Here is a 16,034-nt window from a genome sequence, read left to right on the forward strand (position 1 = left end):
CAGCTGCATCAAACTTGCAGTGGTTGGAAGTTTGTATGCATTGTGTGAGACAAAGGGTTGAGAAACACTATAGAAAAACAGAAAGAATGTTTTTCGCTTTCCTTCTTTCTTTGACACTTTATTATGTCGACTTGTTAAAATTAATTTTCAACAATATAGTGGCTCACCTGGTGGACAAAATCCACCATTACATGAATGTACTGTAACTCAGTTTACATTCACAACAAAGAATATTTATATGGAATATATTTTTTTTCAAATGTTATTGAATAAATTTGTATATATATATTACATATTTTCTCCCTAATGATTTAAATCTAATTGACTATCCCTTTGCAATTTATTTGCATCTTGAAATTGAGTAACATTAAGTGGAACAACGAACTAAGATATCAGAAAAGTCTATGAATTATACAAATACGTGCTCATCCCAACTCGTTACACACTGATGCTTTGTCAGACCCCTTGGCGTCAGTTTTTGGTCGCAGTAAACACGTGCTTAAGGTGAATTAAATAAAAACACTTGCTTAGGTTTAGGCAACGAAACCACTTAGTTAGGTTTAGGAGAAAAACAACATGGTCGGGCTTAAAATTACTACATTTGTACAGTAAAAATGTGACTTGACGTTGTGAACATGGGACATGAACGATCAGCTGATTATAAACTGAAAAAGAAACTTAACCCACGGACACAAACAGCAGTCTCCTGGATGAAAGCCATGTGTTGTTGGACTCATCCACCTTCCCTACCGCCCTGAGCATTTACTGTTGCTGCGGACGGGTTTACATTGTAGTTAATGGAAAGCCCGGTGTGTTGCATACCGACGCTAAAGGGTGCCTTGTGCAGGTATCGAACGCTGACCGCTGAGACAAAGCGTCGGTATTTGACGCCCTTATACAGAAAAACACACAATAACAAACACTCGAGACAAGTTGAAAAGATTAACAGTTTTAATAAAATCCATGTCAAACATCAAAATACTGAAATGGCAAAAAAAGGATAAAACTTTTTTCTACTTTTTTTTTTAATTTTGTACAAATCACAGTGGTTCAAAAAATATTACAAATTTTTAGTTTCAAAACTTTTTTTTTTTTGCAACAGCAGCAAAACATTCTGATTGTTGTGTATTTTTTCTTGAAAGCCCTTAATAGTTTGTGAGTGTGGTGTGCTCTTTCTTTTGCCTTTTACTGTAATACACACAATAACATGAGCAGTAAATGTTAATAAAACTCATAATATGAGTCAATGGAAACAAAAGTGCATAACAATACTATACAGTATATACGATCCACTTAAAAAATGACAGTATAGACCAGGGGTTAATCACACCATGTATGTCTATATAAACACTCTCCCTGTCCTGGGCCTCTCTGTGCATACAGTCCTACGTATACACCAGCTTAGTAAATACAGTGGTGAGCAGTTATAAGGTGAGAGGTTAATTCCAGCTGGGACTTAAATTTACAACACTGTACTGTACTTTGGATAACAACTATCTTCATTAAAGCATAATATATATAGTTGTCACAGCTAATATCCAGCCAGTAGTCCACAGATGCTGTTCCCCAACTTAGAATACACTGACTTAATGCATGATTGCAACATAGTGCATTGCAGCTAAATAGTGGAAGCGATACTATTGAATTTGGCTTAGAGAGAAACGAGAAAGTGGAAAAGATATTTTAATTTTGATCAAGAAAACTGGTAAATATAAAGACTTAGCGCATACTTATCAAAAAAGTTGTATTAGGCTACATAATAGAAAGTGCAGGCACCTGAAAGAGTGCAAAAACATTTTTTATTTTTTTTTAAACTGCTGGTTTGCTGGGTTTCTTGGTCATTTAATAATTTAAGTCGCTTTAGCATAGATGATATTGTAAAGCTCCATATCTGTGTTATCATAGGCAGTTAACGCTGTGAACCAAATAGCCAGTTAACTATGCTAAGATACTGTACATTAAAGAAAGCTGCCTACTTGTATTTCTGTGCTCACTTCTGTGTGTGTGTGTGTGTGTGTCTGTGTGTGTGTGTGTGTGTGTGTTTCTTGGCTTAGTTAATCAACGTTATATTTATGCCCAGAAGGCTGCAGGTGCAGTCAGTGCCGCCAGCCTGTACGGAGCCAAAAGAGTGACATTTCACTGAAGGCACAGGAAAGGAGACACCGAAGACTAAAAAAACAAGGTGTTCTCTTCTCAGTCACTCGGCCTCACATTTAAACAAGGAAGGTCAGGCCTGCTAAGAAGGAAGAAAAGCTCCACTTAAAATAAATGAGAGGATGTGACAGTAAAAAGGGATGTGATAAGATAGAACAAGAAAATCCATCCTACAGCAGAATGTGACTTTGGCCTGTAGGGGTCAGTGTGGAGCAAATATTAAGGGCTGAATAAGCTAACGATTATCTGTTTAGGGTTTCTCAACCTTTTCTGGTCCATGACTCTATTTCTTTTTCCCACAATTCTGAATTTACACCAATAATTAGAGACAATTTGTCATGAACTGGAGGTTCAAATATCCAAATAAATATTATAGTGATTATGACAGCTGACAGTATTTAACTTATTAAATATTATTATTTCAGTTTTAGAAATTTCCCACCACCCTATATGCATACCAAGTGACCCCAGATAGGGTCTGTCTAAACCCAGACCAGAAACATGCATCATGCTTTAACCACTTCCTCTGTCATTACACACAGTAAAGGCTGAACCCAAACATTACACTTGGCTTTCAGCCATTTAGGACATTCTTAAAATATATGCATTACAATACTTGATTTAAATTTAGCTTTATATGATTTATACCCTGAACCCAATATCTTAAAAATCACAAGATTAAGCTTGATTGATTGTAGTAACTACAGTAACAGCATAAACGGGACAGATTCTGCATTCCTTTTTTCAAGCAAATGTCCCAGCATATTATTTAAAGTTGTAGAATTAGCGATGCTACCTCGAGCTGTGCTGAGTTTATTTAGTAAAACTGAGTTGTGCATAAAGCCACATAGCAAGAAGAAGAAGAGAGCTACTGTGGGGTTTCAGTGCCAACTATAGACGTTAAACAAGAAGCTGGACGAGTCGTGTTACTCAGCTCCTCGCTGAGCACGTTGTGGGAAAATTCTGAAAGACTTAAGTGTGTGCTACAATCATCAGGTTTAAAAACAATCTTACATAAGGAACAATTCATGCTAAGCAAAGAAAGGTATAGACAAAAAAAAGAAAGTGCATTCCAACACCAAAGTGTCATTATAATGACAAAGTTAGGCCACCATGCAAATGAACCACGTTTCAACAATGGTTGCACTCTCCCAGCACACAGGCCAGCCAGTGCTTGCTAAAAAGCTTTGCTTTCTCAAAGTCAGTGGTTCTGAAGTTACAGTACAGGAATCAACCTGTTAGTCAATTTAATCGCTACCTCTCAATCACCTGGTCGGTGGAGATTTCCAACCACGGTGTGAGTACTTCTACATCCAAATAATCACCACTCTAGAAAACATACTAATCAAAGGCCGTGTGATTAGACCAACCTACTGTACTACACCCTACAAAGTGTTTCATTTAAGGCCGTTTGTCTGCATAAAAACAAGCAGCAGGCTTAAAGATTCTCCACAGGCATGACTCCAATTGGCTCAAAAGGATAATGGTTGAGAGTGCATAAAGCAACACCATAATCCATTTTACAGTTCTAACACGATCATGGCCGTTATCTACTGTGTCCATCATGCAGAACCTGTCTGCAGGATGTTGCTAAAATCCCAATCTAGTTTTTCGTTTTGTCCAACTATAAGGCACACGGACCAAGAGCAGAGGCTTAATGGGTCATACCAACCATCAGTAAGACAAATCTAATGGCCATCTCTTCTATGGGGAACTAAAAGGAGGCCATGGAAGTCCATCAAAAAACAACTTTCTCCCCTTTGGGTCTTGATTCTAAACTCCCAAAGCACCGCACTGGGATGGGTTTGAAACATCCGTGGAGTAATTCCAAATTATGTAGGCTGCACGTAATGCATGTTCACTTTTACTCCACTTTCACTCTTCTCAGAGAGGAATCAGCTCAATTCACACTTGGGTCTCGTGAGATCCCGTCTGAATTCTATTTCAGTAGCCGACAATGACTTTAACGCGCCGCCCCGTGGAGGAACGGCAGCACGCGCCACGTGTCTCACACAATCCATCTATTTCCTGCAGGTGCCTGGGTAAAGCTGAGGGGCGCAAACCCACAAATAGAACAAACGTGCTAATAGAAAACCACAAAGTCTCGTTTTCACATTCAGTGCTAAAGCCCAACAAAATTAACACCCTTGACGAGGAAATCAGATTTGCTCTCACATACATCGAATCCTTTGAGACGACACTCAGGATTTGCAAATTCAATCTAAAGTGATTTTCCTGGTTAACAAGGAAGCAGTTTTACAAAGTTGTAACCACTGTATGTAAAATCAGAAATCTACACATTCTTAAAATCATTGACCTATTACGACCTCTTACAGACTGTTAGCAGAATACGCAGAAAACAAATTAAAAAAAATGTGTCAAATTTGAATACCATCATTAATACTCTGCACGTTCATCGCAGGTAAACACTAAACGGCTAAACAGACGCTTTAACTGTGAACATAAATGTGTGCCTCTGTGTTCATGTGGACACTGTCTTATTGTGTCTTAAGCACCATTTTCAATTCCAGCCAGAGGAATGGAAGGCAATGTCCAGCGGTGACACTCTTCTCCCGACACCACAGACTGAAAACGAGGAGGGACTCAAATATCATATCACACTTCCTACTACTTCCTCTTTTCTCCTCCACCCCCTCTTACCAATACAGGAAGCAGGGAAGCAGAAATGAAGAAAGTGAGGAAGAGAGAGATCAGAAGAGTCACAGCTTTGGTATTCAGAATTAGGTGAAAATCAGGTACAGTCCGCTTTTCAATACACTAATAACACTGTGCTTTCTCCTAACACTGCATGGACTGACGTTATACTGATCTTAATAACTGAAAACGACAGTGAAGCAATCACAGGCACAACAACTAATGTTAGTTAGTGTGAAGGTTTAGTGCCGGGGCCCTGAGCGGTGCTGCCCCTAGTGGTGTAGGGGTGTAAAGGCAGGCTGGCTGAGGTGCTATAATGCAACCGAGTGGTCATGGACGTTACAAGCGCATCTTTTGTTTAATACTGCATCCATCATTCCTCAATGGCAGAGGTATCAAGTAAGGCTAGCCCTCTTTACCCCATCGTTGCTGCAGAGTGGTCACTTTAAATGTCTCTGAGGTGCAGATTGGTGAATCCAACTCCAACTGTGTTTTGCTTTTGCACGTGTGGTGTGCAGGAGGAGGGGGTGGGAGGTGCAGGGGGTGGATGATGCACACCAAGGACCACTTCATTACTAGACTGGAGGCTAATAGTTAGGATCAAGCCTCCCGACTGGAGCATCCCAACTTGCAAACGGTTTTAAGGTAACCCTTACACCCAATCCTGGGCTCTAGATTAACAGTCCCATCGTTGCAATGGCAATCTCAACACTTCCTGGGCGTAGTGTGCGCCATTTCCCCTGATAAGAGTGTCTTAGAAGGCGCAAAAAAAAAATATATAGAAAAAGGTCAAATAATATCAAAATAATGACATTGTTAAGTATCAGTTCCTGGGAATCCAGTGCTGGTTTTTAGAGGGATGGGTCTGTGTGTGCGAGCTAACAGTCTGCGTAGAAGTGAAGGCAGAGGTAAGCTCCCCGAGAGGAGCTGCAGTGGTCAATGTGTAATAGTCATTAAGGTCAATGTGAAGGAAGGAGACAGAGAGATAGAGAGCCCTTGCTCCCAGTCCAATCACTCAAAGGCTGGGACACTGTGAGTGCTGGTGGAGGGACAGAGCTCTTGTGGATGGGACGAGGGGGCTGCACTGCGACGCTGCAGGCCCTAAAAGATCAGGGCGTCTGGGAAGCACTCAACTCGGAAGCATCACTCAATCACACCAACTGCAAACATACACTCACGTCCACGCACATACCCTTCAGTTAAGTCCACACAGGCATACCCAAATGCACTCATGAAGTCACCCACAATTATAAAGAGGCACATACATTCCCCCAAACATGCTGACATTCAGGCGTAGTAGCACTGATAAGTCATTTCTCCACTTGATAGAGGAGCTCCTCTATACGTGTAACAGGGGGGGGGGGGTTAGTTATCCTGGGTGGGACGACCAAGGTCAGGATGAAGAAGAAGCCGGTGGAGGAAACCTCTTTAGGAGACGTGCGGAGAGGAGGACGGGTGTCTCCAGAAACACCAGCCCCGTTTGGTGTGCTGCTTGCGCAAGATCTCCTCCTCGCGCTCGCGCTCCTTCTGAGAGCGCAGGTAGCGGTCCTCTTCCTTCAGGAACCACACGGGAGGCCAGCGCTGCTTCTCAAAGTGCCTCTGGTTGTCTACATAGAGAGGGACAAAGATGAAACATTTCAAATGTCAAAAAGAAAGACTTGAAAGATTTCAGGTGTCATTTCAGATATTCACTGATGCAGTTACAACAGGAAGAATCAACAAAGAAAATAGCTGTTGCACAGTGAGGGATTGTGAAATAATAATGTCATGAAAAAGGTGACACAAGGAAACAACCGACAGCTATATAAAGGTGCAAGGACAAATGAACGAGGCAACGTCACTAATGATTCCTTTACGTATAAAACCCATGAGATCAAGTGTTTAACTTTCTAGCAATGGTTGTGCTTCCCTGTGGTCACATTACAACCTACTACCTACTATCTATCAAATTTATGTCAAATGTATTCACACTTTCATGAAATGTAAAGATGGATTCAATTATTATTATCAATAATTATTTTTATATAGCGTCAAATCATAACAAAAGTTATCTCGAGACGCTTTGGACACTTGGATGTTGCCCATAATATACCTGATGCAAGACAAAACAGCTCATGAGTGGCTCATCTGTTTCACCTGCTAGTATTTTTAGCTTCCTTGCATCAGTGTTTTTCCAGACAAAACTTCAGCTCTCCCACTCCAACCAAATGCCTGCTATGAACAAGTCACAGCATGCTATAATTCCTTAGCAGTGTGCTTAACCCAGAAAAACGTACCTTTGTTCAAACAAGCACTGCAAAGACAACTTTGTAGGAGTTTTACTGAGAGGGGAAAGCTGCATGTATGAAAGGGGTTTAGGAGAGGCATATTATCGGGGCCAAGAGAGGCGAGGTGGTGCCTTTACCTGGAGACATGACCTTCATTTCTTTGGGAAACTTGCGGCAGATGCTGTTATAATTAGTGCAGATGTGGTGGAGACACCAAGCTGATAGTTGCTTGCCATTGTGGAACTGCAAACGAAAAAAAAAAAAAAAACAGAGGAGAAATGAGTTATTACAGCTGTGAAAGAAGAACCCAAGACACAGATAACAGATACAACTTAGAATTAGTCCTTAATAAATTATAAATGTATTATTTAAAAGGACAGTTATGCAAAGACGGACCTGTGCAAGCTCGAGGTAAGCCAACACTTGTCCATCAATGTCACCTCCTTTCGCTGACGATTGGAGAAGCTCATCCACGGCGTGCTGTTCTGAAGATACACAACATGAACATAATCATGTCAATAATACTGTTTACATGCACCGCTGACATTTTTATCTTCCAGTTCTACATTTTTAGTCTGCACTGAACAACTCTCTGCACATACGATCTTTGGAGTCATTAATAAAAGGCAGTTTGTACGCAGATAAAGCTCTATCGAAACCCATATTCTGCCACATATAGTCAGAACAAGTGAATAGTTCAACATTTCTAACACTGCAGAGAGAGTCTTTACCTGTGAGGGCGACAAGGCGTGGCAAACACAGGCGGTTGGCGAGAATAATAAGTTCCATGGGCTCCAGACCAGGACAAGGTGTCAGCAGACCGCAGTACAGGAACTCCAGCACCCCGCGCATACAGGCTGTACTGGTGTTAGGAATGGATACCTGGAAAAAGACAGAGGAAGCACAAAGAAAAAAAATCATGAGTACTGAAGGACTGAAAACCAACATGGGAATTAATGGACTTAATATAGGCATTCATATTCATCACAATTTTACACAAAATGTTGGCACATTCATGTAAGCTATATTACTGTAATTGTAATGGCTAGAAATGGGGAGGGGTGCAGTAATATCATAGAAAGCAGTGCAGTTGGTATGTGGAGGTAAAGGTCAGAGGACATGCTGTTCTCGTTACATTCTCTTTGATCTATAGGCTCAGATGAAAGCGCTGTCTGGGGGCTAGTGATGTGAGCAATGTGGCTTACGCTAAAGACCCCCAAAGCACGCACAGGTAATCCTGCTATCAGACCATTTTTCACAAGTTAGACACACTGACTGACTATCAATGTTCTCCTAAAACAGTGCATCTCATTATGCAGATTATGCTCCTATAATAAAATTAAATATATGAACACCTATAGATGTACTAAAGTTAGTGATTATTAGTGATGACTGGACCACTCCAGACATGCACAGTTAAACATGTTAAACATTAGGGTGAAACAACATATGAACCATGTTTTATAGTGGGGCAAAAGTGCCAAACCAGAGTTCCAAAAAACAATCACCTGCATTGACCTCTAGATGTCGCCATACCATCAGTTAGACCTTAGTTACTAAAGGCACTGGTCATACTGTAGCCCACTACACTATTCCACTTGGTAGTTATATACATAAACGCATAAGAAAAGAGCAAGACCTTTTTATGGGTCTAATTAGCGATAGTCGGACAAAAAGCAATTCAGCAGCAGGTAATGCAGTCTAAGCCCAGGAAGGAAGGTAAGTGGTGATGCAAGCAATGACCTGCCCCCTCCAGGAGCTCTCTGAGTGTACCCACTGAGACGCTCTTCAACCTCCACCGCCACAGCCAATTAGGAGAATGTCAGCTTGGCGCGACCTCTCGTTACCACTAAAAAGTCACAACACCGAGACAAGGGTGGTCTCTGGAGCTTGAAGCCCCAGCTGGGGCCAGGAAGCATTAATGAGTGGACACACATCCACAGTGACAGGACATTTATGGATAAGACCCATCGGCTGTTCTGACAAGGTGTCCCCTCAGTCAGCCATCCTAAAGCTCAGTTAATGGTTAAACTGAGGTTTATTTTATTTGCGAACCCAGAAAGTTGAGGCAGAGTGAAAAAAAAAAACAAGGATCAAATCTAATGATGAAAAGGAATTGAAAATATAAAAGACGTAATGAATGTATTAGAGTCAAAATTCTAAATAATGTGTGGGTGAGGGAAAAGCAGTGAGTCACACAGCTGCCAGCACACAGATAAGGTACAAAGTTTAAGAGAAAGAGTACGAAACTTGACGTCATTCTTCCTCTACTGTGAAAAAAGTTACTGCAGATAAGGATTCCTCTTCAATCTGCTGTCTCTTTTTTGTTGAGCAAGACTTCTCAACTTGTAATACTCACATGGTGAACACAAAACCACATGCCCAGAACATAATCCAGGGGTGTGCCATGACACACTGACTCAGCAGCCTACACAGACAGTAAACCTGTCTTTGACTCGTGGTTTTTGACTACTACACCAGAGATAAAAAACCTTTTTAACTACTGTATGACTGATGGAGTTTTTCACAAACATGCTCATGAAGTATGAAGAGTCTATATTTAGGGTTGGGTTGTAACTGATTACATTATACATGGATTATGTAATCAGATTACAAAAAAATACGTAACTATAATCAGATCAAATTACATTTGAAAACATGTGTAATCAGATTATAGTTACATTGTCGAGGATTACTGGATTACATTATTGATTGCGTCTTTAAAATATATGTTTATACCAGTATGTTTTTGTAGGGTTATTGGATTTGACCAATTCTAAAAGCTGAATATGTTCTACTGTATATCAAAGTTAATTACTCCTCTCAGGTCGCCAGGTTGTCAGCTTTGTTAATGGTGACTTAACTGATATTTGTTTTAATTAATGATTTATGGGTAATGGAGTTTTTATTCCTTTTTGTTTACATTGACAATGGAAGAAGAACATATTGAGAAAGTGCTCCTCAGGCGGTTACAGGAGCAAAATCGTCCATTTGGCCAAAAAACAGCAGCAAAAAAACAGCATCCCACATGTAGTAGAATTCACACATACACCTGTAGTTTGTGCCAGTAGTTTTTGTAAATGTAATCTAATTGGACCAACTGTAGATGCTGAATATGCAAAATACATTTTATTTGCATTTTTTAGATGTTTAAAGAGAAAAAATGATATTTGTTGAATTCAATTTTTTGTTGCTGCGTCCATTTTTTTCAGTATAAGGTGTAATATTTTCAATGTCTGATTTTTAAATAATCCAAAAGTATTCAAATTACATTACTTTTTTGTAATCCAATGGATTACGTTACTAGTTACAAGTTGCCATGTCATTTCTATTCAGTAACTGACTACATTTCAAAGTAATCTGACTCAACCCGCTCTATAATGTTGCTAATACTAATAATACAACAACTAATAATGATAATGATAACACATTTGGTTGAAACACATATCTTAATGCTTTTCTGCACTAAACTAGAATAGTCATGTTTTTATCACACAACAGCATGAAGATTGAAATGTGTGAGCCTAAAAATACTGAGGAGGAAGTGTGACATAAGAACGGAAATAGATCTGACTGATCACATGCTACTCTCACAGTTAGAGTTACAGCTTCTATAAATTTTCATGGAATAGATTTGTATAATGATCCTCAAGAGAGAACAGGTGCAATATGGTAATAAGATGATATAGTCTGTCCACATACATAACCCATCAGACATTTAATTTCCCCTGTTGTTTGTGTCCTGAAATGACCAAAACCCGCTCATTTAATTTGATGCATTATGTGGAAATCAGCATATTTGTTTATTTTGAATATGTCTAAGAATATTGCATGTATAAAAACTGAGTGAAAGAGTCATAGACTCATCTTGTCATTGTTAGATTTAAACTTCTTTTCTTGTAAATCTTCCAACATCAACATCTCACCAACATTAAAAGACAAATTTACATGCAAATATACTGTAAATACACTCATAAACACAAGCGCCGACAGCTTCATTGTGCTGTCGGTCTTTGAGTCTTTGTCTCCGGGGCACCTGTCTGCTATGCTGTGCCAGCGCCGTGCCATAAACAACGCCACAATAGTCACATGAACATGAACCGTTTAGAGTAACCATAGACACCGGCAGCCCACCAGCAGCAACACTGTGCCCCCTCAGTGATGCTGATGTCCTGTTTTCACCACCGTCCACAATAGATGCAATGGCTGTTTTTTTTTCGCACCCACTCACATGGTGCGTTCTGGAATAAAATCCAGGCCATTCATATGGAAACGCAAAAAAAACTAAATGGTTTCTTCGAACATGCTTCTTTACGCATAAACTGAATACACAACATTTGTATTCAAGGTCTCTCTCTGATTACTTCCAATCCTTCTGAGGGCCTGAATCTACGTAACCTAACCCCGCTGACCTTGAAAGTAACCATACCCCAGGGGATCTGGTTCTGCAACACAGTCCGGGCAGCGGCGACTTAAAGACAGACGGAGACATGAACTTCCTCTCTGACTAGGTCAAGTCCGGTGCACTGCAGGCACCGGCCCACGGAGGTGCACCGAGCGACCAAAAGCTGAACGTCAGGTGAGAGAGAGCGCACCTGAAGTAACCAGACCCGCCACCTGGAGAATGCTGACCTCGAAAGAGGAACTATTCTGGGCTTGAGACGGGACAGTGAAACATTTTCTGCTATCACAGGATGTGTGAACAAGTATGTGTGCATGTACATTTTCATGTAGGTACATGCAATATGTGCTCCTTATGTGTGCAAGGCCTCCAGCGGTCTGGTAATTGCAGAGCTTCAACCACATTTGCAGGTGAAACAACGGTTTGTAGGTCAATCTGATAAAAGGCCTCAGGCACCCTGAGCTGTAAACCTTCACATACTAGAAGCACACTGTGAGAACAAAGACACACATGTGCAGGTTGTGCAATAATAAACCTCCAAGTAACCCATTCACCTTTGCCTATAATCTCTTCTTTTATCAGAAGGTAACTGCTGCTGTCGGTTACAGCTGTGTGATTAGTGAACTGAGTTTACTTCCAACGATTCATGACACAGAAACTAAATCCCTGCTCAAAACTTAAAGGTAACTCCATCCTCAAGCTCTTCCCAGTATGTCTAGTCTGAGCTCACCTCCTCGATGTAGCTTTCCATGAAAGAGCCGCGGAACATGGCGGCCATCCAGTTGCAGCTGGAGATGAGCAGGGGCTTGTGGGCCGGGAGGCAGCCATCGTCCAGTCGGAACACCACATCTAAAACCGGGGTGGGAAAAGAGCATTCATCTCGTGGAGTGCCACAGAAGCCCAAGCTACAGAGGGGGGAAAGACAAACAAGGCAGACGTCCAGACACACACACACACACAGGCAGGCAGAAGGCCAGACAGACAGACAGACACACACAGAGACATAGACACAGGTAGACAGACAGAGAGATAAATTGACAGAAGGACAGAACAGCTTTTGACACAGAGTAAGGGAAGGAGAGCAGACGCAGGGTAGTAGGTCATGGAGTAAATCCTGGTTGGACTCTGGACTTTGGTAGAGAAAGTCTCGATAGGGAACACAGCAACTATGTTTAATAATGGGTTAAATCTGAAAGCAAAGAATTTCATCTATCTGTAAGTCAACCTTGAATAATAAGTGGGATAACGCAGATCAAATTATAGAAATGCTCCGATGGCTTCATTTATCAGTAGAATCTCTTATAAGCATTTTAAATTAAGATTCTCATTGTTATGATCATGAAGACAACAGAGAAAGTATAGAAAGAAGTGAATGTGAGACAGGCTTTGTTCAGAGACAGCTGATGTCTGGCTCTGCCGTGACAACATGCATACATAACAGCTTAGGGGGGACAAACAACACCACACAAACACAAGACACAGGAAGCACACGAGAGCGAAAACATGACAACCGAGCAGACTGTCATCAAATCACTTGATGACCTTATAAGGACTTCAGGTAAACCACAACATGTAAAATGCATATTTTATAGCAAATATTCAATGGCAAATATATGATCAAAATGTACACAGAGTGTACATTTCCAGAGACTGAAAAGAGAATGCTGGAAATTAGCTTTTCTGTCTTTCTCACACATTCTCCTCCACTACTCACACTCTCACACACACATGCACACACCTACAGACAAACACTTACTGATGCATATATGGAAAACGTGACACTAATGCCATTGAAAGTATTGAGGCACTAAATGTTTGGCACAGTGGTTTACCATTAAAGGTCCCTTTGTTGAGGCACTCCTTGATGCGGTTGGCTCTGCGGACGTGGAAAGCCTTGGTGATCTCCTGGTTCATGAAGCTCTCTCTGTTGAGAACGTTGGCCACCATCATCCGCAGGTCAAACACCTCGAGCAGCTCCGCGATGGTGGCCACCTGCATCAGATCTCCTCGGCCCTCGTCCAAGCTGCCCGTGTACAGGTACTGAAGCACCGCCTGGAACCAGAATGAAATGAGAAGTCAAATATACAGCTTTGGAACAACAACTGCAGTAATGATTTCTAAACAGATTTATGTTCCTTTCCCCAATAATGTATGAATTAGGGCAGTCAATGAAACAAAAAAGACCTAAGGAATCCATTGGTACCAACATGTCATACTAGCTTGTTGGGAAGGAGGTTAAATAACGCTTCAAAGTTACGCTAAATTTTGGCGAGGAAAAACTGGCATGGCCATTTTCAAAGGGGTCCCCTGACCTCTGACCTCAAGAAAAATGGGTTCTATGGGTACCCACGAGACTCCCCTTTACAGACATGAACATTTTATATCATGATGATAATCACATGCAGTTTGGGGCAAGTCATAGTCAAGTCAGCACACTGACACACTGACAGCTGCTGTTGCCTGTTGGGTTTGAGGTTGCCATGTTATGATTTGAGCATATTTGTTATACTAAATGCAGTACCTGTGAGGGTTTCTGGACAATATTTGTCATTGTTTTGTGTTGTTAATTGATTTCCAATAATACATATAAAACATTTGCATAAAGCAAGCACATTTACCCAATCCCATGTTGATAAGAGTATTAAATACTTGACAGATCTCCCTTTAAGGTACATTTTGAACAGATACAAAATTTGAGATTTAGTTTGCGATTAAATATTTTAATTGATCAACATCCCAAATTTTGTAGTAATCTTCTAAATCTAAAGTCCATCACCTTAAATGGTTCTTCCTGTATAAGCGCGTCCATGGCTACCACAGTCATGAGTCGTGGTCGTCCGGTCATGGGATCATCGACATGCTCCAGACACACACTCAGGAACCCCCTTCCCCATCCTGAAAGTGCTCGACCAGTCCCCATTGCTCCCAGAGAGTAGTGGGCTCGAGAGGGGAGCGCATTATCACTCTGGGAAGTCCTCAAAGATCCCTGCTGGAGCAGCTGGGGTCGATTCAGGCCCCGCACTCCTCCATCAGCTCCGTCTTTATCAATGTCCAGGCTCTTGGTGCGCCCGGCTTGCTCCTTGGCTCCTCTCCTGCTCTGCTCATCTTCCTCCCCGCTCTCCAAGTTTTCCTTGCTCTCCTGTTCCTCCCCTCGCGGCACCGGGCCTGATCCACCGAGATCAAGGGTGAAGAGGTCGTAGAACTTGGAGCAGGAAGTAGCCAGATATACTTTGTGTGCAAATACGCGAGTGGCACCACCCTGCAGAAGGAAAAGGACGTCTGTACACAGTGGCTGGCAGAAAAGGGAATCAGGGCCCTCGCCGTCTGCTGGAGGGGGGTCTGGGATGCCCACTATGGGGCGAGGTGGGCGAGGAGGCAGGAACGGCGCCTGGAGGAGGGGCCTCTGGACCCTTTTCAAGTGGGACTTCCAGAACTGCAGGTGCCGACGGGAGATGAGGGCGGCTCGGATGGCATTGTCAAAGACATCTTTGACTCCAAACTGGGCAACGATGCTGGTCTCGTAGTAGGGGATCCCAAGTTCCTTCGCCACCTCGTGGCCTCTCTCTGGGGGAAGGATGTCGGTAGGTTTGATGGGTCTGTGGGACAGGAAGAGTTAATGATGTTAAAGATGACAGCGTTCAGATAAAGACGCAAGTAAAAGAAGAAGTAGTGAAGCAGGACGTTTACAAAGTAAGAGTGTGATGTCTTCACCTCAGTACTCATTTTAACAACATGTATCTATACTTTATTTATATGATGGAACAATTTGGATTACACTTAATGAACATGTAAAACAATACACCTTACATGTTTTTCATCAAACCACATGATTCAGTCACTGTTATGCTACTTATCATTGATTAACTGGAGCAACCCCCACATGCAACCCTCATCTGAATTTGTCTGTTAATGCCTGATGAAGAAGGCGTCTCACTTGGCTAGGGGTCGTCGTGCGCGGTTAACTGCATCCAGGTCGGCATAGCGCAGATCCAGCTGGCAGCCAACCAGAATGATGGGCGTCCGGGGACAAAAGTGCTTGATCTCCGGGAACCACATGGTGCGTACATGGCGCAGGGAGTTGGGATTAGCCAGGGAGAAGCAAAGCACCACTACGTCAGACCTTCAGGGAATACAAGGGGAGAGAAAAAAAGAAAAAAAAGTCTTCATTTCATGTACTCACAACCTGACAGAGATCATAGATAAGACGGGGAAAAGATGGCAGAGGAGAGCTGATGTGTTGTGTCATGAGCCAGAGATGTCAGCAGAGAGAAGACATGTGGTCTTTGATGGAGTAAAGGGGACAGAAAAGAGAGAAAGAAAAGAGGGGTCAGTCCTGAGTCACTGAACATCTTGTCAGTTTATGTTAAAACACGTGTGATATGTGTATGGAAGAAGCTTGTTCGGCTGCTGCAAGGCATTGTGGGTGCATGGGCAGTGCCATCAAGAAAGCCGGGGTCACAAGGTGCATGTGTGTGGGTGGGTGGGACTGTGTGTATGTGTGTGTGCGTGTGTGTGCGTGTGTGTGTGTGTGTGTGTGTGTGTGTGTCTGGGCCTCC

The 16,034-nt window shown here is 42.0% G+C and overlaps 1 protein-coding gene across 4 annotated transcripts in view; it reads right to left on the reverse strand.

The window, feature by feature from the left end:
• Nucleotides 1-937: 937 nt before the first annotated feature.
• The window catches only part of rhobtb4 (Rho related BTB domain containing 4), a 45,233-nt gene continuing 30,136 nt past the window's right edge, over nucleotides 938-16,034 (reverse strand). For all 4 annotated transcript variants that reach the window (XM_074638240.1, XM_074638243.1, XM_074638241.1 and 1 more), the window contains 8 exons: nucleotides 15,413-15,598; nucleotides 14,255-15,074; nucleotides 13,311-13,530; nucleotides 12,209-12,327; nucleotides 7,808-7,958; nucleotides 7,473-7,561; nucleotides 7,214-7,319; nucleotides 938-6,416 (listed from right to left, as the gene is read on the reverse strand). In XM_074638240.1, the coding sequence (XP_074494341.1) occupies nucleotides 6,238-6,416; nucleotides 7,214-7,319; nucleotides 7,473-7,561; nucleotides 7,808-7,958; nucleotides 12,209-12,327; nucleotides 13,311-13,530; nucleotides 14,255-15,074; nucleotides 15,413-15,598 (1,870 nt within the window). In that variant the 3' untranslated portion in view covers nucleotides 938-6,237. The remainder of the gene's footprint in view (nucleotides 6,417-7,213; nucleotides 7,320-7,472; nucleotides 7,562-7,807; nucleotides 7,959-12,208; nucleotides 12,328-13,310; nucleotides 13,531-14,254; nucleotides 15,075-15,412; nucleotides 15,599-16,034) is intronic.

This window comes from Sebastes fasciatus, chromosome 6, assembly GCF_043250625.1.
Source record: "Sebastes fasciatus isolate fSebFas1 chromosome 6, fSebFas1.pri, whole genome shotgun sequence".
Taxonomy (NCBI): Eukaryota; Metazoa; Chordata; class Actinopteri; order Perciformes; family Sebastidae; genus Sebastes; species Sebastes fasciatus.